Below are 25,367 nucleotides of genomic sequence, written 5' to 3' on the forward strand. Positions count from 1 at the left end.
AACAGGTACCCCCTCATCTCTCAGAGATGAGCCAACCCGAACCAGAGACTTTTCATCTCCTGTCGGCTTTCCCCCAGTATTCAGTTTAAAAACTGGTCTACCACCTTTTTGATTTTAAGCGCCAGCATCCTGGTTCCTTCTCGAGACAAGTGGAGACAGTCTCTCCCTCTTGTTCCAAAAAGCACCCCAGTGCCTAACAAACTTGAAACCTTCCCCCCTACACCACCGTCTCATCCACGCATTGAGACTCCTGATCTGTGCCTGTCTCTCACTGTGCGTGGAACAGGTAGCACTCCTGAGAAAGCTACCTTGGAGGTCCTGGACCTAAGTTTCCTGCCCAGCAGCCTAAATTTCTCCTCCAGGACCTCACAACTGCATTTCCCCACATCGTTGGTGCCGACATGCACCACGACCACTGGCTCCTCCCCAGCACTATCTACCAGCCTATCTATACTTTTGGTAGCCAGTTTCAAAGTAGATGCATATGAATATCCTGTTTTTCCAGTTTCCCCTAGTATAGTTATATTGCTTACCCTGAATCAGAAACAGCTAAAACCGAGGTGGTTTTTGTACTGGCAGGTCATCAACTTCCTTCAACAGCACTGTTCTCTGTTTCCCAGAAGGACTGATGGAGGAAGAGCTGTACTATGTTGGGTGGCTTAGCACATCCATTCAATTGATGATGATTTATTGGATTTCTACCCCGCTCTCCCAGCCAGGCCAGCTCAGGGTGGCTTACATAAAATCAGCATATAGGTTACAATAAAACATAAGATATAAATTACAATTAAAACAACTCTAAAACCATTTAGACCATGCAACATAATAAAGTGCTAGTGTCGTTGATTTATCAGTGGCCGCTGTTACTCAGTTCTCTCTTCTTGCAGTCGGCTCCTTGATCTTCTTTTGGTTGTCCTATCAGCAGCTAGCTCAAGCTGTTGTTGAAAATTCCAGGGGGAAGCAGGGCTCTCTATCCTTCAACTGTCAATTGTTAACGATGGTACTGCAGGGTAAATTCACTCGAGTCCCAATGCATGAATGTATACGCCCATGCATGGCTAATATGGTGGAATCAATTACTCATGTCCTCCTGTTCTGCAGATTCTATCAGGAGGAACGAGACCATCTTATACTACCCCTTCTGTCTAGATTTAGCCCTTTGCAGTCTTATCTTGACTTTAGGCCAGAAGTCCTTCGTAAATTCCTCTTAGAAGACGTTCAGAGCTCAGTGACTTACGCTGTGGCAAAATTTTGTTGCTTAGCTATTAGGAAACGTAAACTTATTTTAGCTGAAAAAATTGTATGATTCTTTTATTAGCACTATTTTACTTTACTAAATGTTATTAACTCCTGTTAATGTTTTTATATTATTCCCATGTTATTACTGTTTTAATCCCTTTTATATCAGAATTGTACTGTTTTACTGGCTCCTGCCGCAATAAATTTGATTGATGGAATTGTTAACGATGGTAGTTAACGGTGGTGGCGGCTCCAAAGGCCTAGTGGCTCCAAAGGCCTTATTTGATCCCAGCTATGGCAATGCAAAAATCTGTGATTTTGTTCACAGTCTTAGTATTCTGATTTGCAGACATATCACAAACAATGCAAACGACATTTTTAATGCGAATAAGCTTGAAATCCTTGGGATTACATGGTTCTTCCCTCTTCCCCTTCTCTGTCCAGAGCAGAGATTCAATACTTCTCTGATTTAGAAAGCCTTTGATTTTACTATAGTTCGTTGACATGCTCCAATTCAGGCATGTACAATGAGTTTGTTGCTTGACCATAACCTGGGAGTCTAAAGTTTGATTTACTTGTAGGGCTTTATTGCAAGCCCAAGCACTAATCTTGCCTTCTTTTGTCAGTGTTTGTCATGATTTGTGTAGGACTAGGAGACACGGCCTAGAGGCTTAGGCCTAGGAGACCTGTGTGGGAGTGGAAAGCAGACACAGCCTACAATCCCCACAATGCTTAGCGATGGTTGTAACCAGTTGGTGTCCAGGGATTGTGTGAGGAGATGTGACTTAAGCTGTGTGGTCTATGGAACTGCGTTCTTTTCTCTACTGTGTTCTTTTCTCTAACAGAGTTAAAACTGAGGGGACAGTCTGGTCTGAGAGAAAGATCCCTCACTTGGGACAGAGTGAGTACAGGCACAGGCCTGGTATAAAAGGCTGTGGGCCTTGAATAGTAACCAGTTAAGAGAAATAGGTAGCCGCGTTAGATTTGTTTCTTTTACCTTTAGACACTGTTATATATTTTAAGCACCTTGTCTTGTTTTCCTTGCCCCATTACTGTATTAATCAACCTGGTCTCTGCCTGGTCATCATGCCTATATTTCTTGGCTTAAAAGGGGAAATTTGGTTGGGAGGGTACTCTGGGCCTTCCCAAAGGACCCTAAGTCTAGTGTGGTGGCAGAGGAAGGTGGCAACCCACTAGGGGTCATGACAGTGTTAAAAACAAATTTTATAATTGTCTCTTGAACTATTGATGAAGGACTTGGTGTATACTGCATGCATTTAATATACTGACACCAAACATAGTCCCCAAACTGTTATACATTAATAGTTGCAGCAAACAGCTGTCTACATATTCTGTCTCTTAGGCCCCCTATGCATGTGGTTTACTTTATAGATTGCATGCACTGAGGGAGAAAGAGCAAAAAAAGCACATTTTTAGCTGAAGGAAAAGTTTTTGGCAAGCCATTTCTGCTAAACAAGTAGTAATTCTAAAGAGAGAGTAATCAAAGTAATTTTTTTTTTTTAGGCTAGGAGTAATATAATTCTCTTTACCTTCATGGGGAAGAGGGAGAGAAGGTGGCGATGGCATGAGCCCTGTTTGTGCTCAGGCTTAGGGTATTCACTACTCAATTCTTGGTGAGATGTTTGACTCCCAAAGTGCAACTTTCAGCACATCTGGTGGGGTTCTCATGGCATGTTTCCTGTGCTTTTTATTCTGAGCTATAGCACTTAGGTGAGAGCTCAGGCCTTTGTGCTAGATAGGATGGATTCTCACTAATGCTAGTCTTATAAAGAAAACAACAGTCTTGTGGCATCATAAAAACTAACAAATTTATTGTGGAAAAAGTTTGTGTAAGACAGATGCATTGTCAGATGCATGAGGTGTTATAAAAGTGATCCCTTAATATTTTTTCTTACTGTGTTCCTCAAAGTCTGAGCTCTTTGTAATCACATATATACGATTAATACTGTACCTTTGCACACTTGATACTCTACAGCTGTGTTTTGCACTAATTAATAGTCTAGTCACAGATTATATTCTTGTTAGCTAATTTGACCACCAATTTTTCATACAGTGGCTTACAAGGGACTAATCACAAGGTATTAACATGAATATTTTTTTAGAGCAAGTTAAAGAAAGACAACCTGAAAACCTGGAGGAATGGCAAAGAGATGTTCAAGTACAGCACCAAGAAACCTCTCTCCTAGCTCAGATGAAAGAGGAACAAGCAAAAGCAATGACTTTTCTCAGGTATAGAGTAACCCCTACATTTATGAGATAAGTAACAATAACATTTGGCATTGCTATTGATAGTATACTGTTGAGCCCAATACCATACGTACCACATGTGACGTGACTCTAGTTGTCAGATATTCCCAAGTTTCTCCAAACACTTGATTTCCTCCACATGTTATGCTCTCACTCTTTAATCACTACTTATTTTCTGTTCCAACAGAAGACAAATAAAGCAGCTTGAGGTCACTCAGCCCCAAATGTTGCATCATCTGGAAGAAGGCAAGAGCGAGGAAGCAGTGGAAACACAGAATGAAAATGAAGGGTTTAAGAAACACCTAGTTAAAGAGGAGAGAGAATTAGCAGAAATAAAAGTACGTTGTATTCTGTACAGTGACTATGTCCAAGGTCTTGATTTAATATTTCAAATGAGTGTGTAGAGCTGGCTGCCAAAGAAGAACCATTTATTTATTACTGTTCCTGTATCTTTGAAAGTGTGCCATTAAAACCAGTAGTACTTATTACCAGGAATTTGGGACTGGGGTGTAGAACACAGAATTGGTGGATGAATATACATGGATACATGGAGTTGTCCTATGTGGAATCGGACCATTGGTCTACCAAGGTCAGTAATATCTGCTTTGACTGACAGTGACTCTTCAGGGTATCAGACAGAGGTTGCCAGCTCCAGGTTGGGAAATCCCTAGAGATTTTGTGGTGGAGTCTACGGAAGCCAGAGTTTGGAAATGGGAGAGGCCTCAGTTGAATAGAATGCCGTAGACTCCATCCTCCAAAGCAGTTATTTTCTCCAGGGGGAGACCTAGGTTCTTGCTGTGGAAGCTGAGTGGGTCACAGACTTTTAGCCTAAACTACCTCACAGGGTTGTTGTGCAGATCAAAAGGGGGAGAGGAGAATTATGTGAGCTGCTTGGTCCCCACTGTGGAGAAAGACTATACTTTACCTAGGTAGCAGCTGCAGGGAGGGGAACGGAGATGGAAACCTGAAGTCAGAGGGGCAGATAATGGTACATTGATGGCTGGCTGGGGAGGGAGTTTCTAATAGGTAATTTACAAGGGGCTAACTGGGAAACAGGAGAGGGTCTCATGATTTAACCCTGGTCCTTTGCAAATTTCTTCGTTTTCTCTTGCACACCTGTCTTTTTAATAGATGCTAAGGAAACAAATATCAGGGCTACAGGAGGAGATTAGGAGAAATGAGTCTCACTGGCATGCTGCCCATTGTGAGCTGAGAAGTCAGGTAGAAGCCTTGACCAAACAGAACCTGCAGTTTCAAGATGAACTCAGAGTTTCCAAGTATCAGAGTGTGGGGGCCAAAAGAAGACATGGACCTGTGGATTCTATTGAAAGAGGAGCTGAAGCACCGGTACTTTAACCTGACCTGTGGCTTGTTTTTTATTTTCCTTTGTGCCCCTCCTTCCCAATGTCTGTTTCAGATGGACTGTAGCTTGCCTTTAATGCAGCCAGTCAAAAGATCTGCTGATGGGAAGGATTACTGTTCCAAACTGTTGCTTCCTAGGGCAGGGATTGTGTTTTGCTGCAGTAGATGAATGGAGGGTAGCTTCAGCCATCTGTTAGCAGATCCACTTGCAAGGAGTCACTGAAAACCTGCTCTGAGGAAAAGCAGGTTGGATCCTTGCTTCATTAGTGATGGGCTGACTTTTATTTGCTCTTCTCAGAAAAGCTCACCCATCCTTTTCCCAGTAAGAATTTGGCTGGTGCAAATGCACTCTTAATTTTCATGTTTAAAATTAATGTACATAGATCAGTTTCACTATTGCATGTGAAACATTTTCTGTTAGTTGATAAATTGCATGTACACCACAAGTGGAAAATTCATGGTAATGATGCCGAGGAGGTTCCCTATTTTAAATACTTAGGGGTCTGGTCTGACCAGAGATTAACTTGGCCAGTGCAAGCTGCTCACGTTAAAGGACTGGCTACAGCAGCATCAAATATTATCTGCTGTTTCTTTTATTCTTCTGGGGCTCAGTACATCCCAGCCGCCATGAAACTGTTTAATGCCAAGATGGCTGTGCATAGTTTATAAGGGGCTGGTATCTGGATTGACAAAATAGGCGAGTCCTCTGATTCAATTCTTCTTAAATTTCTACATTCCTTCTGTGGAATTCCAAATCGTGTAGTGGGGGTAGCCCTCCAAGCTGAATTGGGATAACCATTTCTTGAAGTTCGCTTGGTTGAAGGCTTTCCCCCTTAAAGTTAAAACTACACTCTGACATCTAAGAGGGCATCAACTTAGTCAGAGGGGACTCTTATGTTTCCCATTGGTATAAACTTGTTGTACAATGGCTACAGTTCCTCAATCTTTTTTTGGACTCCCGTTATTCAGTTACCAGACAGGAAGCCACGAGAATGATTAAGAAATGTCTATTTAAGTATGATTATAACAGTACAATCTGTAGAGAACAACTCAGTTTGTTGGTATTCTCCCCCCCGGAGAACTTCCCAATTACTGCTCATATTTGATTGTTCCTCACTATAAGTATGGATTTATGTTGGCGTGCCTTAATGCCCTGCCATCTAGAGTGTTCTAAGAGAGGTATCTTAAGATACGACTGTGGTGCAGGTAGTGTCGACACCCTGTATCATGTGATCTTTGAATGCAATAATTCTTCTGAGCCTAGAAATCTTTTTAATTCTTCATTTGCTCCAAAATATAGATCACATGGAGACATTACCTCTTTTATGAGAAGATAATAGCAGACCCATCATACTTTAGCCACAAAATTTAATGCATTTGTGGTAGATTTTTGCAGCTGTTCAAATGGGGTCTAGCTTTTTCTATGTTTTAGTAATCTGCTTAAAAATAATAAGCTAAGAAGCAGTATGAGGTAGAGAGAAAACAAAGAGACAATTGCAATATTCTCATCAGGTTTTGGCAGCTGTTCAGGAAGGGGCATCATTCCATAATATGCTGGAAGAGAGACCATCGCGTGGTAACCATAGGAGTTGGATCAATATGCATGTAGGTAGGATGAATTGGTCCCTAGGAATGAGAATATACAAGCAGGACATGAGAGCATGATGTACTAAAAATGCTTCTGGTGTTGGACAAGGGAGACTACGGCTGCGGTCACACGTAACAGAAGCCACACAAGTGAGACGGAAAACAGGCGGAGTTTCCAGGCGCGATCTCACCAGCACATCTGGGAAGCGTAGCACTCCCGTGGCTCAACCGAGGCTTCCAGCCGAAACTGCGTGGCAAAAAACTAGTACCGTGGAGGTACTAGTTTCTGGAAACTGCGGGGCAAGGGCGGGTGTCTGATCGCATTTCTGGTGGCATTCGGTGCCCGCCCATGTCCCCTTGCAAATAAGGTGTTTTTTTTTGTCCAAGTCTCTGTGGATGCGCATGTGCACCCAACGGAGCATGCGCATTTGTCATGTACACAAAAATAAAAAACAGTTTGCCGCGGCGCGCGCTTCTTCGTTGCGCGCCGGCTTGTCCTGTGATCGGCACCTCTCCCTTGCCATGGAACCTCCACGGTACCTCCACAGGACCTCCACAGGAGGTCTGATCGCGTAACTGCGCAGTAGTTTGCCCCAGGGCAAACAGCCACACTTCTCCTCTGCAGTTTCCTGCCCGTGTGACCGGGGCCCTAGTTTCAAATCCACAATGTGAAAATACAACAGCATTTTATTTTCTGGCGGTAATCTTCTGATGACAGCACAAGATTTCATTGTTTTCTAGGCAACAAGAAGTTCACTGCAAAGGTCTGAGTCACTGAAACCTACATCAGGCGCACACAGAGAGAAGAGCCCCCCTAAAACTCTTCATAACCAAAATGTGACACCTACAGGTCGGAGGACACTTCATCAGCCACCCCTTGAAGTAATGCAGAGTCTCTGAATAGTCTTGCTTATGCTTATTTAATGTTTATTAATCTTCCCAAGGTACCTATGCCACATGTGTCCTGCAGCATGGATTTCAGAAGTTTAGGGAGCAGGAAGGTTAAAAAGGAAGAGGCCTGCTAGCATGTCTGAACAGAACACAAGGGGTGCCTAAGAGATGACTGAGATATTAAAACAAGAGCCAACAAAGCCCAAGTGACTTACACTTTCATGCCTAAGGGGCTTTCCTCGGGCCTCGTGAAACATATATGCGTTAGGAGCTCCCAGTTGAAATTTAGATTTTCTGACACATGGGGGCAGACTAGGATTATACCTACAGTACATTGGAAGAAGAAACTTTTGCCCCCGTTTGCTCTTGCATGTTGTCAACAGTATATGGATGTTTCCCCAGTGTAGAAAATCATGGCTCCCCAGGGCCATTTTTATTAGCTGAGTGAGTGAGTCTTTTGTTCATGAAGATCCATACTTTGAGGTGTAGCCAGTTAAAGAGAACATAGTATTTATTTAGGGAAGTTACTCTGGTAGAAAGAGAGTTAAGCATTCTAGCTAAAGGGTTTACTGGAAGTAAGTTTGAGAGTTGCATTCTGAGGACAAACACCGTTTAGCACAGGGGTGTCATACTCATTTGTGATGGGGGCCATATCTGACATAAATGAGACCTTGGTGGGCCTGGACATGTGTAAACTATAATGACAGGTAGCAGAAATATAAACTTTATAAAGGACACAGACAAACAAAATTAAAGATTTTAAAAAACTTTAAATAAAACATGCTTAAACACTAGCACTCTTTCAATATTTTATCTGTTTGACAGTCTCTGTTAACTGACACCTCTTACTCTGAATTACTGCATCAAAATGTCTGTGCTGTAGCAATCTTCAGTATGCTGTTCAGGTGTGTATCTGTAAGCTACAAACCTACTTTTGACTTATTGATTTTCATTATAGAAATTTCATGCTCAGTGTTCCGAGCCTAGGACCCAGGGGAAAACATGAAATGGCTGGGCATTGCGAACTTTTGTACATAAGTTGCTTCATGTGCTGGTCAAGAACATGAGAAGGCATCCTGACACAGACTGAGGGCTGTTTGTTTGTCTACCAAACTATAGTCTTCCCCAGATAAAGAACTACAACTTCCTACAAAGGAAATGTGCTGGGTGAACTTTGTCTGGACACACACTCTCAGCCTAATTCACCTCACTGGCTTGTTGTTATTCCTCCTCTCAAATAGTTCACATTGCTTTCTTACTGAGAAAGACTGGATCATGAGGGCATGAACACAGTGAAAAGGGGGAGGGAACCCTGGCATAAGGAGCCCAACAAAACACACTTATAAGGGGCCCAACAGAATACACACACACTGTAGCAAGGCACACAAAAGCTCATTGAACAAAATTTTGTTGGTCTTAAAGGTGCTTGGTATTTCTCCCATGAAATTGAGGCAGCCCAGCAAAGCAAGCTCTCCCTCGTTCCCTCCTTCATTGCCTCCCTTCAGGGAGGAGCCTCAGTCAGTGGAAGGAAAGAAAGGCTTTCCTTTGTCTCCTGTATACAATTGAGGCAGCCTGACCAGGAAGCAAGCTCTGGCTGGTTACCAGACTACTTGACAGGTGGCTAAATTCTGTGCTCAGATTACAAGCATCGAAAATCCCTTTTGGCAGCATGACTTCGTAGTTATTTGGCATGAATTTGTATGTTTTCAAGACTTAATGTTATCTCTTTTTATCTTTATCTCTTTTATCTTAAAATTTTTTTTTCAACCCAACTGTATTGCTGGTTGCTGGCTTTTGCATTTCTCAATCAAACTGTACTGCTGGTCCCTGACTGTTGTAATAAAGTGAAAGCTCTGGCTGGTTCCCTCCCACCCCCCAGGAGGAAGAGGGGGAGGAGCCTCAGCCAGTGCTTTACCAGACTCTTTCAATTGCACAGGAGAAGCTTGCCTATCTATCTCTTCTGTGCGATTGAAAGAGTCTGGAAAAGTAGGCTGTGATGTAGCAGCAGCAGCAGAACTGGAAAAGGAAGCAGGAAACAGCCATGGCCTTGTGGTATGGATTGCAGCCCTTTGAGGGCCTGATCCAGTCCCCAGGCTGCATGTTTGCCACCACTGATTTAATAGTTTAGTAGTAGTGGCCCCCATGTCCTTAATTGCTTTCCCATTTGCTGCCCCCTGCAGATGATTCTTCTTTTATATACTTACCATTGTAAATTTCAACAATTTTATGTCAGGAAAATGGTATGGGGGGAAGCTCAATCTCCGTCTCCTCACATGCCATAGTCCTGATCTGAATTTACCCCCATGTGCCTGAGAATACGTTTCAGTTGAGAACTCTCAGAGCACATCTACTTGGCAGGACCCAGGGCCAACTGGGGGATGGACCTAGGGAAAGTGTTAAGTCGCCCGCTTAACAAAGAAGTCGGAGAGTGATTCAGCAAGAACACAACTTTATTCTTCAACTTGAACACAACTCCAACACGGATCAACATCTGATAGCCAAAACAGAACAGTTCAGCTTTTACATTGCAGTTGTCCTGCTTTTGAACTCTTCCGGCTAATGTAGCCACACCCACTGTACAAATACCAACCAATACGGTTGTTCATATGAGGACCAATCACGGACGTTCCCGCTCAGGGACCTTGCTGTAAGGTGATTGGCTAGGTGCTTCCTGGGCTAGCAATGTGATTGGATGGATTTGGATCCTAGCCCAGGACGAAGCTCAACATGGCAAGTCAATTAGATGTTTCATATACATCATGCATTCAATGGCAGCTATTGAATACATTACAGAAAGTGTATTGTAGAACCTAATATGATGGTTGCATTGGGGATTGGTGCAAGATGTAGACAGATCTTACATATCTTCCACACAAAAGTTGTCCTGTAGATGCATAAGTATAGAGAGAGTGAGAGACAAAAGTCTGATTCCACCCACCCCTAAGAATTGTCGCCATAGGTTAGGGATAAGGAATAACTGTAGCCGCTCAGAGACCCCTTCAGGGGGTTAGAGCGGGGTAGCAAGCCGAAGAAATAAATAAATAAATTCTGGAGGACTGATTAATGTGTTACAAAGTCCACCCCTTTATCTTCATTGTAGCTTAGTAGAGATTGGGGGGCCAGTAGTATATGTTCACATCCACCTGTCATGTGGACCTTCATGTGTTCATTTTCTTTGTCAATTATTTTGTGTCCTAAATTCTGCATAAACTTTTTGAGTGTCAAGGCAATCATAGTGAGGCCGCCAAGCATCTTAGGGCTTTTGAGTTTCTGGCTTTTATTTTCTAAACCGTTCATGTTGTCTGTATAATGGAACACACTTGAGACAGGGTTTCAAGAGCAATACATTAGTTGAGGTGAAGGATACAAATCCCTTTCTGTCTAACCATTCAGACACTTTAACTCTTCAAATGATGGAGTAATAGAACCACATCTTCTTTTAATATTTCCCCTTTGCTGTAGGCAATACCTCATTTGGCTCAAACTCAGCAAAAGAATCATGGAAGAAAATCAGTAACTGAATCTTCCCAGAGTGTGATTAAAGACATTAGTTCATCTTCATATATAAAAGGTAAAATATGTTGGATAACAGTATCGGCTAACTAGAGAACAAATTTTATTTTTTCTTCTTGCTTGGGCACAATGACAGAAACAATATGTTGATGTCAAAAACAGGCCTTGAATAATCTGTGCTGTAATATGCAGAGTTGTAGACACTGATTTTTTATATGTTAAATCTCCATAGGCACAAAATCTTCAGGTAGTTCAGAAGAAGCTGCTTTTTTAAATAACCAGAATGATGACATTTTAAGCTCTGCATCCTGGAGTAATGAGGAAATTCAGGTATGCTTATAGATAATTCTGAAGCAGTAACTTTTATGCAGTAAAAGCATGATAGAAAGCTGAGTGCAAAAAAGCCTCCTGGACAAAAAAGTTTTTGTTATTTAACTTATTTAAATTATATCTCTTATGGAAAAACTTCTATTAAAAACAATAGTATGATGGCTTTCCTGCCAACCTAGCAGTTCGAAAGCAAGAAATTGCAAGTAGATAAATAGGTACCACTTTGGTGGGAAGGTAACAGCGTTCCGTGCCCCTTGGTGTTTAGTCATGCCGGCCACATGACCACGGAAATGTCTTCGGACAGCGCTGGCTCTTTGGCTTTGAAACGGAGATGAGCACCGCAACCCTACAGTCGGACTCGACTGGCTTTCGAGCAAGGGAACCTTTACCTTTACCTTTTTATGATGGTTTTAGATATAGTTGGTTCCTCTGTTTCTTTTGTTGGTATAGTTAAAATATTTGTATCCTGCTTCCCTCTACCCTCAAAGGTTCAGAGTGGCTCGCAAAAGTGTGTCTGATAGTATCCAGACCATAATAGTAAAAAAAGTGAATTAAATTCCTGTTAACATTCACAATACCACCTAATTCACCCTAAAAGAGCTCATCCTATACTACACTCAATTCTTTTAAGCATATGGCTTAAGAAATTTCATTTTGCTATCTAATGTTTCCACAGGTGAAAGAGAATATTAACCTCAACAATGCTCATAGGTCTATGAAGTCTGCTGAGCAAGTGACCCCTACAGCTAACGCCAGGAGAAATAGCACAAACCGCAGTGGTAGGAAAACACCTGCAGAAAGTCTTCCTACATTTGAGAATGATGAAGCAAAGGTTTGGTTTCATAATGTTATGTCTGTCCTTCTACCTCTCTGTTTCAGTAATGTTTTCAGTCATTCAACCATGTGCTGAAATAACTTGCATTTCTATTACCTGGTGCTTTACTTACCTCTAGACTTGGCATGGTGCTGAGACATGAAAGGGGTTGGGAGGGGTTAACCCTTCCTACTTAAGCCATTTCCCAGACAGATATCATTTATTTCATTTTCATTTATTTTGTGTGGCTGCGGTCACACGCAACATTAGCCACGCAAGAGATATGGAAGACAGGCGGAGTTTCCGGGCGCGATCTCACCAGCACATCTGGGAAGCGTAGCGCTTCCGTGGCACAACCGAGGCTTCCTGCCGAAAACGCGCAGCAAAAAACTAGTACCTTGGAGGTACTAGTTTCCGGAAACTGCGGGGCAAGGGCGGGCGTCTGATCGCATTTCCGGTGGCATCCGGCGCCCGCCCATGTCCCCTTGCGGAAAAGGTTTCCCCCCCCCCAAGTCTCCGTGGTTGCGCACACGCACCCAACGGAGCATGCGCATTCGTAGTGTACACAAAAAAAGAAAACCAGTTCGCCGCGCCGCGCGCTTCTTCGTTGCGCGCAGGCGTGTGATGTGATCAACACCTCTCCCTAACCACGGAAGCTCCACGGTACCTCTACAGAACCTCCACAGGAGGTCTGATCGCTTAACTGCGTGTTAGTTTGCCCCGGGGCAAACAGCCACGCTTCCCCACCGCAGTTTCCTGCCCGTGTGACCGGGGCCTGTATTTCATTTGTTATGCAAAACAATTGGAACAGAGTACATACATTTTAAAGCTGTAAAAAAATAACAAATGTACCCTACCTTGTTCTAGAATAAACCATTTCATTCTTTCTCACATTTAGGTTGTGTAAGAGATCCCACTGTTTATCAAAAAAATATGCAAATAAATTAACTGTTGGTATATATAATATATATATATAATGTATGTTTGTAGAATTCCTCTCCAAAATCAATATTGTCTAGAAGAACACCGCTATATGTGGAAAGTAAGAAGGATGAGGATGTGAAAGAAAAAATAGAATATCCAGATGGAAAGGTAAAATAATTTTAGATAAATATGAAAAACCAAAAGCAGTAACCTGAATTATGTAACATGTGGACATAAGTAACATGGTGCACTGAGAGCCAAAGTAGAGTCTGACTTCTTTGGCATGTTAAAGAAACTGTGGTGGGGTGGGTATAGGTTTAGAGCCAGTTTGGTGTAGTGGTTAAGTGTGCGGACTCTAATCTGGGAGAACCGAATTTGATTCCTCAGTCTTCCACTTGCAGCTGTTGGATGACCTTGGGCAAGCCATAATTCTGCCAAAGGTTCTTGAAAAGAGCAGTTTCTGTCAAAGCTCTCTCAGCCCCACCTACCTCACAGGGAGGGGAAGTTGTGGGGAGGGTAAGGAGTTTGTAAGCCGCTTTGAGACTCCAAGAGAAGGGTGGGGTATAAATCCAATCTCCTCCTCCTCCAACTCCTTCCCTTTCTCCCATACCTTTTCCCTGATCTTAACCCTGGTTTTTGAGCTTTTACCACAAGCTAACCAATTTTCCTGCTATTATCATACAACTACTAGGGCTTGGTACTTAAAAAAAACAAAACAAAACTAACGAGCCTCAGAATGTCAAATTCTGTGTTTGTTGTTACACAGTTACGCAGTTACACAGCAACAGAATATCTGCACTGACCCAAGATCCAACAGACATTTTGGCATTAAAAATAAAAGTATATATAATTCTGGGAGTAACAAACTGTTTATTTAATAATCATATCACTTGATAGAGGACACTTTTTGCTAGTAAGAAATTCTGCTGTTTTCATGAAAGGCTTTACAACCTCTGAATGAATTCTTATCAGTAGGGTGTCATTTAGAAACATGGGGTTTTTCTGCATGTTCCCCCCCCCCCATTCCATACTACTATGATTTATCCCTGACTGCTGCATGTATATTTGTGCATTCACTTCTTTTTTTGTCATCCCCCCCCCCATTTCTTTTAAGACCTCTTTCACCCTGATCTCTTTCTGGAAGCTGATTTAGAGTTGCCTTTTTCCTCATGTGTAATGTTTCTGTCTGTTTCCTTTGTCCTGCCCTCCCCCACCCACCTCAAGCCCTTTTTTTGAGTTATCGGACTGTCATCATTGTCAAACCACTCCGTCTCCTCCCGCCAAAGACAAATGGTTTTGTTTTAATTTTTTTTAGAAAAGGCGCTAAAATAACGATATATCAGCATACCATTGTAATGATAGGTTAAGCAGGTTCTCTGAATTCCCAGCTTTCATTTAAAAAAAAAAAAAAAGTAAGTATTGCCTTTTTTGCAGAGATATGCCTTTTTCCTAGAGATTGAATTCTTTTAAAAATGAAAACTGGAATTTCAACTAACCTACTTAACCTATCATTACAGTGGTCTATTGATATTTTAGTGCTTAAAAAACATGTAGCCATGATATCAATACAAGCATGCACAAGAGGATAAAGGGTATGGTGTGACAGCACCCTCCCTTGAAAATCCTGATTATTTATAAGGCACATGTGGAAAAAAATAAACTGACTCACAACTGTGAAAATGCAAAGGAAGGGTAGAAATGCAGAAGAATCCTACCCTAACTGATCACAGTGCTTATAGATCAACTCCCAAGAAAATAAGGAGTAAGTTGAGCGTGTGGAAAAGCCCACAAGCTAGATAGCCAATATTGACAGTACTTATTTTCATGGCACCTCTTCATGGGTATTCATACGAATTGTTGTTCTGTTGTGAGCTCTGATGACTCAAGCCCTGGTTACTCAACCAAAGGAGACCCTCTGTGACATCAGAGCAACTAATCCAATGGTAATCAGAAAGGTTATGACACCTCTGCTTTCCATAACCCATTCAAGTATCACAAAATATCTGGCTGATCATAGGGTTGCCACACTCCAGGTGATGGCTGGAGATCTCCTGGGATTAAAACTGATCTCCAGGCAATATAAATCAGTTCACCTGAGAAAATGGCTGCTATGGCATCAAACCCAATTGAAGTCCTTTCTCTCCCCAAACCACACCCTCCTCAGGCTACACCCCCAAAATCTGGAGTTGGCAACCCTAGCTGATCAGTCAGTTGCATCAAGACTGGCAGAAGTTACTGATACCTAGCTTTCAGACTTCAGAAGTAAGAGAGTCAATAGATATTAGTTCTATGGAAAAAACAACATACTGACTGGCAGCTGGTTCCATCCATAATCACTTTCAGGACCAAAGCACACATTATGTGGGAGATCTAGCTATGGAAATTCCTTTTTAAAAAGGTATTGACACACTATTATATGGTTAGCCTTGGGATAATGCTAATTCAGCATGCCTGATAACTGCAGGCCAAACAGGAGAGCTACCATTTGGACACTGTCTTAACTAGACGCTGTTCTGAAGTGCTAGACAGCTGGTTTCGTGTGACACACTCATCAGCTGCAGAAAATGTTCACCGGATGCGTTCCCCAGCTGCTCATTGAGAGGTCTTGGATGATTTCCCAGGAGCTCTCTGTGTGAAGTGAAGCTAACTTCTTTTTGGAGCTGGCATGCATGCAATGGGGTCACGTTATGTGGAAATAAAACTGCTGCAGACATATGTTCCAGCCATATGGTAATTCATCAAAGTGCAATTTGGAGTCTTCCACAGAGAGTTGGAAGCCTCCAGGGGAGGTGCGGATTATGCTGACTTGTGGGATAGAATTTTTAATGTAATTTGTGCCAGTCACAGATCTTAAATCAGCATAAGTGAGTGGCAGCAGGATGTCCCTTTGCTCGGAAGCTTTTAAAATACATCATGTGGCTGCTATTTGCACATCATTTGAAAAGCAGTGATTTCCCCCCCCCCCCTTAGAGCGCTAACTCCCCCTTTCTTGCCTATTGATCTTTGTCCTGAAAAATATATGTAGAAATGGACCATGTATAATTGTACACAAACATAATGACTGTAGTTTTGAACAGTAGCCTTGGCTTACACTGAGAATAGAATTCCATTCCCCCTGGAAGGCTCTGGAGAGCCTATCCTGCGAGCAATGCTCCCTCTAAGCTGCGGAGTCTTGTGAGTAAAAATTCTACTTAGTGAGCTACTGGCATTAAAGTTGTGAGCGAGCGATTTGACTACTGCATAAATTAGTGTGCTCTGGAGCCATCTTTCCTGCGCTAAGACAAAAATGTGTGAGCTGGCGGCTAAAAAACTGAGCTAGCTCACACTGACTCAGCCTAGAGGGAACACTGCCTGTAAGTGAGCCTGCCTGCATGTAGGCACTCCTTAAAATGGCAATCTGGGGCACCTACCTGCAATCAAATTCAGTAGTCCTGTGCTGATCATTGTGCACCTGCATTGCAGATACGCAAAGAGTAGCACAGGAATGAAGGACGACAGCACAAGCATAATAAGAAGTAGGATAAAAAAACTTTGATCTAAGTCATATTCCCACCACCTCGGTGCGAAGGTAACAGCGTTCCGTGCGCCTTGGTGTTTAGTCATGCCAGCCACATGACCACGGAAACATCTTCGGACAGCGCTGGCTCTTCGGCTTTGAAACGGAGATGAGTACCGCAACCCTAGAGTCGGACTCGACTGGCTTTCGAGCAAGGGAATCTTTACCTTTACCTTTAAGTCATATTCACACTATTGTGGGGCTTCCCAGCCATAGCAGGGCCTCAGAAGGCGAATCCTTTGGCTTTTATCTTGTGGGGTGTCCTAAGTCCCCAAGATTACCCCTTGGGGGTCTACCTCATCACTAGCCTCTGGAGCAGTCTTTCACCCATCTCAGCATATTGCTTCATCCAGGATTCAGAGTCTTATTCGGTGTTTCCTCATATCAGAATTTCGGTAGTACACCCACTCTTGCAACAATAGTTTTTTGAAAGGCCTTGACCATTGCCAAGTTCAAGGCCCAAGAAAGCTTTACCAGGAAATCTCAGTAGCCTCTGCAAGAAACTGTTCTCTCACTAGATCCTCACCACTCTCCATGGACTCTGCCCACTTCCAAGCATTATTTATATGCGTCGTAACTGCAACAGTGTCACTTCAAATCTTGGCAGCCTGCTGGGTATTACTTCCAGTTTGTCAGAAGGTGCCGATGACTGTCCCCCATGGCTAGTGGCCACCACCACTCCCCGTAATGTTCTATCACAACGATAAACATATATTTTGTTTTATGTCAACTGTTTTAACTGTCATGGTAGTATAATTGTCCTCAAAAGAATTCTGGGAATTCGGATTCGGTGAAGGGGCTGAGAATTCATTTTTATTTTTTTTTAATAAAGATTTTATTGGCTCCCCTAAAAAGGGGAGGTATTTCGCTTAAAAGAAAAAATGGGAAGGGTAGACAGTGGGAGAGAGAGAAAGCTGAGTGATATATAAACTGGTAAATTAAACTGTTAGTAATGTCCAATTAATCTTCTTGGGCTTCTTCTGTGTGTTGTCAAAGTTCTTTTCTTAGTCCTGTCACATGTAGTTCTCTGTTAGTATATTAGTAATGTTCCTTTGAATTTCTGTTAATAAAAAAAAATCTCTTCTGTGCACATTCAGAACCGCTTCTTTGCGTGCTGGGTACTTTTACTATCGCTGACGTGGAGGAGCTTCCTCTGTTGTCTTCTCCTTCCGGCTTGTTAGATCCTCCTTCGGGTTTTAATACTCTCAGTTCATGCACTATAAATCCTCTTCTTTTCATGCCATTACCGGAGGTCCCCAGTTTTGAGAATGGTATTAATTTCATTTTCGCTTTTATATCCGCTCCCAAACTTTCTATGGGTCCTCCTTGCAATTGTTGACTTATATAAGCACTTGCCAGGCACTTCTCGCTGTCACAATTCAAACTTTTCCGTTTTACAAATCTCCCGTCGGATTCACAGCCATAAACAGTCCAAACATTCAACAGCCGGCTCTCGCACACAAGTAAACGCCCAGACGGAAGTCCCTCCCTTCTTCTCCGCTCGCTTTTGCCCAGCTCCGACATCTTTTTCTTTTTTGTTTACTTTTAGAAAGTTCTTAAAATGTGCTCCAGAGAGACAAAACTTTTTCCCACTTTGTTTCAAATACATCAAAGGAAAACATCACTGTCCGCTCAATCCATTCCCCCCCTCCTTTTCTTTTTCGCTTATGCAAATGGAGGGTTAACCTCTTCGCCTTTTTCGCTGGGAGGGGGGGAAACGTTTTTAGTTCTTTTTCTCTGCATTTTGACAACTCACAGTTAAGCCGATCTTTTCTTTTCTTTTTCCATTTTTGCGGATGGGCGCTTTATCACTCGGTGACGTCTGGTGGCTCCGCTAAACCCCGTTCGGGGTCACTCACGCAGCAAGGTCCATTGGGGCAGGGCATGGCGAGAGCCTCAGTCTCCGACCTCTCGGCCGAAAGAGCGACTCCCCCCTAGTGCACCCTAAAGCGCCCCGGATCCGAGCTCCTCTCTCCTGAGGTGCTCGTTCGGGTCTCCGCTCGCGCGGATTCCCTCCTCCACCGCGGGCGGGCGAGGCGCCCTCGGGAGCGACCCGAGGATGCGTCCGCCATTCGCGGGAGCCAGACCGGAAGCCGAGAATTCATTTTTAGAAATCCCTAGTTCTCCTCACACAACAGTTGTTTCCAGTCTTCCCTGTGGAGAGGGAACAACTGTCAAACCTGTTTAAATGGAGTGCAGACATGCCCTTCTAGGGCTAACCTAAAACTGGTGTACTTGTATTTAAGCTAATTTAAAGTCCAGTCTTAAACTTTTGCAGTGTTTACATTTGTTCCATGGAACGTGATGCACTGTGGTGATGCATTAATGCCTCTCCTTACCTTCGGAGCCCTTAGGAACAATATTCATTAGTTATTCATCCATTACGCTCTGCAGAGAACAACCTACTGCCCAAAAGGTGTCCAGCTGTCCTCATCTTCTTAGTCCTGGCTCCTACCTGATGGAACTCTCTTCCGAATAACATCCTTACCCTACGGGACCTAATACAGTTCCGCAGGGCCTGCAAGGCAGAGATGTTCTGCCAGGTTTTTGGTTGAGGGCAGCCATGGATACCATCCTACTGGCACTCCCTCTCACCCCTGCTTCCTCTCTACCTCCCCTGCGAGACAATGATACGATTTGAAATTACAATATTTTAGTGCCATCTGAGAATGTTTTAGTCATATTTTATTTAAACTATTGGAATTGTTTCATTAATTTATGAATGTTTTCACGGTTGTTCAATGCCCTGAGCCCTGTGTATTCAGGAAAGGGTGGTCTATAAATGTAAATTATAAGTAAATGTAAATTATCTTAGAAGGAATGGAATTAGAATCTATTTGAATCCAATCACTCCAGTTTAATTGGTTTGTAACTGCAGGCTGTGTATATGTGTGTGTGAAAGACAGAGAAGATGTACTCTCACACATTTTGTCTTTGTTTTAAAGGTAGAACAGCTGTTTTCTGATGGACGCAGAATTATGACTTTCCGCAATGGCACAAAAAAGGAGATCAGTGCTGATAAAAGGACCACTGTTCTTACTTTTTTCAATGGAGACATTAAGAAGATCCTGCCAGATGAGAGAGTGGTATATGCATTTTTTATTTCATTTTTGCTTTGTAGAGGACTTTAAACAGCATTAGACCTGGAAGCATCTGTCATTTGTGTAGTGGAGACAAGGAGAAAATTCGGCTCATGCTACAGGGAAAAACACTGTACCAGCTCCTGTTTTGAGGCAGACCTGTACATGCCTTGAGATTTTATCTGGAGTGGCTTTTTAGCTCATTCTTCCAATGTCATCCATTAATTTTCCCTTGGTTCCCATATCCTTCCTTATATTGGGTACAAAATTCATAATCTTTGCTAAAAACTTCATAGAAGAGAGTGCTTGAGTCAGTGGGCAAGGAGGAGGAGAAGCAGGATGATGCGGCCTCACTGAGTAGCATTTGTGTCCCGTCGGGGCATGGGCTCTGGTAGGTGCCTCATGATCCCAGTCCCTGACACTGGCCCGGCGTATACATTTCCCTGCTTCCACATTAGTGGTAGGAGCTGCGGTGGCTCAAGTGGTTAAGACGCTGAACTGCAGGCTGTGGAAGGTCAGTAGTTCAGCAGTTCAAGACCCGAGTGCCGCAAGACGGGGTGAGCTCCCATTTCTAGTTCCAGCTCCTGCCAACCTAGCAGTTCGAAAGCAAGAAATTGCAAGTAGATAAATAGGTACCACTTCAGTGGGAAGGTAACAGCGTTCCATGCGCCTTGGTGTTTAGTCATGCCGGCCACATGACCACGGAATCATCTTCGGACAGCGCTGGCTCTTCGGCTTTGAAACGGAGATGAGCACCGCAACCCTAGAGTCGGATTCAACTGGCTTTCGAGCAAGGGAACCTTTACCTTTTACATTAGTGGTACAAACACTGGCATTTTCACACATGGCTCTAAAAAGCACATTTGAGCCTCAATCACATTATTTGTGCCATATGTGAATGTTAAGTTGGGATAGAAAAAAGAATAAAATGGAGGAATGAAGAAGAACTATGAACTTCTTGAGGACAGGGCAGGACAATTATACGATACTAGAGAAATTGAGTTATGTTATTGCCAAGTGCATGTTTTACATTGACAGTGCAGACTGATAAACACATAACTATTTACCTCATGAGTGAGAAGTCAGAAGCTTGAAACACTGCTAGGCAACTATATTCTCCATGTTAAGTATTTTTGATCCCATAAAGATATTCCAGAGGTTCTTTTTTCCATGTGGCAAACAATGAGAAAAGAAGTGAAATCTATTTGTGTCACAAATGTCATTGAAAAGACATACTCTGCTTTAACTGTTAAAATTTTATATCCAAGGTGCCTTTTAACACTCAAGAAATCTTCGTATTCTCCCCTGCAGATTTACTATTATGCAGATGTTCAGACGACTCACATCACTTACCCAAATGGCATGGAGGTGCTACAGTTTCCTAATCAACAGATTGGTATGAGATGAACTTAAAAAAAACACCCTTACAATTAATTTTTTAAAACTATTCTTTTTTCAGATATATCTCATGGGTTTATGTAACTCGATGTTTAATCTTACAAACTGCTCCCCCCAGAAAAACATTGTATATATTTTCACCAAAACAGAAGCAACAACAACAACAAAAAAGGAATTGATGTATTTCTATCCGTGTTTAGGGAGGCAAGACAGTTTGATATAGTCCAGCCTCACCAGATCTCAGAAGATAAGCAGGGTGGGCACTTGGCACAGAGACCGCCAAGGAAGTCTGCACAGAGGCAGGCAATGGCAAGCCACCTCTGATTCTGCCTTGCCTTGAAAGCCCCTTGCTGGAGTCTACATAGGTCAGCTGTGATATGAAGGCGTTTTACATACACACATCCTTGTTTAAGACATTTTACACACGGCATACTGATGCAGTGTCACATAGTGGATAAATTGGGTCCTTTTTTCAAATTCTCTACTTCCAAGTTGATTTTTATTTCTACTAAAGTATGCCATTAAAAAAAAAAATGTTTAGATCTTCAACAACATTGTATTTAGGGAAGCTTGTAACTAGAACATCAGATCTAAGTCAAGGAGTTCATGTCTGCAATCCAGAGCACACTTCGGGCTATTTCAGACATGTCAAAATTCTATCATGGGAGGCACTTGCAGGTTAGAAATAGTATGTAATCTGAGTGTAGATTGTTGGAAGGAATGAACTGTGCCGTGTCGCTTAATGCTAACACAGGCTTTAGAGTCTCCTGGGAGAGCAGTAGAGAGTTAGTACAGAGATAGATAGGGGGCTCGGTGACCTTTCTTTTGTCTGCTTCTGTTGCTGTCCCTTTGTTACACAAAGTGCTACTTTCAGGGGTTCCTTCCTTCCAGGCACGTCCCTTCTCATTCTCTCATCCTCTGTCCACTGTGAGGGCTGGGCATGCCTCCTACAATCTCTCTCCATCAGAAGCCTTTACTTTTCCTTTCTTGTCTAGTATAGAGTTCTCTCACAATAAAGAACGTCTATTTCTTTTCTAAGTAACAAGCCTAAGTGTGGACTTATTCCTCAAGCAATCAGACTATAGAATCCTGCTGTGTAACGACTGGGAAGGCATGGCCACCCATACTTCTAAGGACAGTTTTCTTTTTCTCAGAAAAATACCATCCAGATGGCACCAAGGAGATTGTGTTTCCTGACCAGACTATTAAACGACTGTATGATGGAGGTCTCGAAGAAACTGTTTTCCCGGATGGGACAGTTGTCAAAGTAGAAAAGTAAGTAATGGAAAAGAAAGAAAAGTAAGTAATGGAAAGAACATGAATCAGGCATCAGGTAAGGAGCACTTGGAGCAGTTTGGTGTAGTGGTTAAGTGCACAGAGTAAGGAGCAGTTTGGTGTAGTGGTTAAGTGTGCGGACTCTAATCTGGGAGAACTGGGTTTGATTCCCCACTCCTCCACTTGCACCTGCTGTATGACCTTGGGCAAGCCGTAGTTCTGATAAGAACTGTCATTGAAAGGGTAGTTCTTGAAAGAGCTCTCTCAGCCCCACCTACCTCACAGGGTCTGTTGTGGGGAGGGGAAGGGAAAGGAGTTTGTAAGCCGCTCTGAGACACCTTTGGGTAGTGAAGGGTGGGGTATGGATCCAATCTCCTCTTCTTCTACTACTATTTGACAGAAGGGTTGATCTTGACATGCCGTATCAGTCACTGACCCTGACCTGGATGGTCCAGGCTAGCCTAGTCCCATCAGATCTAGGAAGCTAAGCTCAGTCATCCCTGGTTAGTACTTGAGTGGGAGAACACAAAGGTAAACCCAGGGATGCTACACAGAGGTAGGCAATGACAAACAACCTCAGTTCATCCCTTGCCTTGAAAACCATAAGTCAGCTGCAATTTGACAGCATGCGTTACTGGCCATGGCTAGTTCCACACGACCTGTCTAATCTGGAAATGCCACAATTCATCCACTCTTTTTTATGGACAATCTGTTGTTATCAATCCACTCTATCCCATCATTTTATGTGCTGTTTTCCCATGTTTTTCAGACCTGATTGGATTTTTTTTTTAAACTTAAAATTACCATATTGATGCAATATGTCCTGTATGACACTGATGTGCCAATCTTGACTGGGTGAAGAAGTAGAGTGCCGCTTCCTTATGTTTTCTATCAGTGCAGTACACGAGTTTGTGTGTTATGTTGGTTGTTGGTGCTGAGGGACAACAGATGTTGAACAGCTAGTGCGTATCCTACCTCAGCCTTTGTGGTGGCAGACCAAGATGGGCAGCTGTGTTTGTCTGTAGCCGTAGAAGACAGCAAGAAAAAAGAAAAAGAAAAAGCAACAGAAAAGAGTAAGAGTCCAGCAGCACTTTAAAAACTAACTATATTTGTGGCAGAGTATGAGCTTTCATAAGTCACTGCTTACTTCCTCAGACTCACAAAAGCTCATAGGTAAAGGTAAAGGTTCCCTTGCTCGAAAGCCAGTAGAATCCGACTCTAGGGTTGCGGTGCTCATCTCCGTTTCAAAGTCGAAGAGCCAGTGCTGTCCAAAGACATTTCCGTGGTCATGTGGCCGGCATGACTAAACACCAAGGTGCACGGAATGCTGTTACCTTCCCAAGTGGTACCTATTTATCTACTTGCAATTTCTTGCTTTCGAACTGGTAGGTTGGCAGGAGCTGGAACTAGAGACGGGAGCTCACTCTGTCATGCGGCGCACTCGGGTCTAGAACTGCTGAACTACCGACCTTCCACAGCCTGCAGTTCAGCATCTTAACCACTTGAGCCACCGCAGCTCCCTCACAAAAGCTCATACCTTGCCACAAATTTTGTTAGCCTTTAAGATGCTACTGGACTCTTGCTCTTTTTTGTGGTGACAAGTTGTATAATTTTAAGCAACATATTCCTTTTTCTTTATCAAATGGCTCACAGATGACCTGCTTGCTACAGTAGAGAAAAGCAACTGCTAAAGCCAGACAGTAGTCTGTATATGCCGTAACTGTGACAACATTTGTGAATACCTGATTCAGATTATAAATTGCTCTTGACCTTATAGTTTCAAAGGGCCTTTTTCAAGCATTCAATTCTAGGCAGTGCCAAAAACAGGATATTGTGCTGTCTTAATGCAATGGCTTGTGTAAAGTATTTGCTGCTGGAAACTTTGTCAGCATGAATGAAGTTCCTGTGGGCTTCACTACTTTGAGGCTTCATGGTTTATTTATTGCTCTACAGGAATGGAGCTAAAACCATCTTGTTCAGTAATGGGCAGAAGGAGATTCAAACTGCACAGTTCAAGAGAAGGGAGTACCCTGATGGCACTGTAAAGACTGTGTATGCTAATGGACATCAGGAAATGAAGTATTCTTCTGGACGGATTCGAATCAAAGATGAGAAGGGGAGGGCTCATCCTTGATCAAAAGTGACCCATGTCATCTTCTTTGTTCTTTGTGCATGTGTTTACATCGTTCAAAGTAGTTCCTGTCTGAGATGTGCTCTTGTCATTACACTGTGGATGACATTGTTTTAAACACGTGTTCTTTCTCCGATTTTCTGTTTCCCCTACAACAAAATGGTGAATCAGATGTTTGGCAGTGAAAAGAAATACTGGAGGATAAATACACTGTTTTCTGTTTAAATGAGGTTTTTAAGCATCTACATTCCCTATCAAACCAGGCATTTATAGGTCTACTACTCCCCCTATTTCCACTCTCAAGTTCTTTGCCCAGTGACGTAGATATGTGAGATGTTAAACCATTATAGGCTATGATCATTGATGAATGTTCATTTGCATCAATTAAAGAGGAGCTATACTTTAGAAGTAGGTTTGATTTGAGTAGTTGTTGGGTTTTTTGCATAGAGCTATCATTCCATAACATCCTAGGCAATAGATAGATGCCTGCCGAGTTTATCTGGCGATCTTTGGAGTACCTTGTAGAGGTAAAAATAGGTGGGAGTGGCGGGATATAAATCCAAGGATAAATAAAAATAATTTCTATAGCCTTAAAGAATATTTTATGATCGTTGCCTACTCTAGCATTAAAATTGCCTGCCAGAATTATTTCAGCCATGGGATGTTCTTCTTATAGTCTTCCTAGAAAAGTAGTTAGTCATTTCCAATGTTGGGCAAGAGTTAATCTGTCTAGGGAGTTGGGAACATATATATTCACAATAATCAAATTAAGTTTATCAAGGACAAGCTTAATAGCTTCTTCAGTGGGGCTATGCGATTGTAACATAACAATTTCTACTTTTAAATATAAAGAAACAAACAGAGCCAGACCCACCTGAAAGCGACCCTTGGGGTTAATCCTATAACCTGGGAGGGAAAAGGATTTATACCCCTCAATCTGAATCTGATTTGGTGACCAGGTTTCCTGAAGGAGTATAATATCAAAATCATTAAGGTAAC

At 42.6% G+C, this 25,367-nt stretch overlaps 1 protein-coding gene across 1 annotated transcript in view; it reads left to right on the top strand.

Moving 5' to 3' along the window:
* LOC107119628 (centromere protein J-like) overlaps positions 1-24,371 on the top strand; it is a 41,236-nt gene extending 16,865 nt beyond the window's left edge. The window contains exons 6-17 of the mRNA XM_015422164.1: positions 3,363-3,489; positions 3,695-3,845; positions 4,639-4,854; positions 10,810-10,918; positions 11,093-11,190; positions 11,867-12,022; positions 12,995-13,096; positions 19,430-19,570; positions 19,861-19,955; positions 20,833-20,960; positions 22,117-22,237; positions 24,191-24,371. Of these exons, the coding sequence (XP_015277650.1) occupies positions 3,363-3,489; positions 3,695-3,845; positions 4,639-4,854; positions 10,810-10,918; positions 11,093-11,190; positions 11,867-12,022; positions 12,995-13,096; positions 19,430-19,570; positions 19,861-19,955; positions 20,833-20,960; positions 22,117-22,237; positions 24,191-24,371 (1,625 nt within the window). The remainder of the gene's footprint in view (positions 1-3,362; positions 3,490-3,694; positions 3,846-4,638; positions 4,855-10,809; positions 10,919-11,092; positions 11,191-11,866; positions 12,023-12,994; positions 13,097-19,429; positions 19,571-19,860; positions 19,956-20,832; positions 20,961-22,116; positions 22,238-24,190) is intronic.
* Positions 24,372-25,367: the final 996 nt, after the last annotated feature.

The sequence above is a fragment of the Gekko japonicus genome, unplaced genomic scaffold, assembly GCF_001447785.1.
Source record: "Gekko japonicus isolate JY-2015 unplaced genomic scaffold, Gekko_japonicus_V1.1 scaffold347, whole genome shotgun sequence".
Lineage (NCBI taxonomy): Eukaryota > Metazoa > Chordata > Lepidosauria > Squamata > Gekkonidae > Gekko > Gekko japonicus.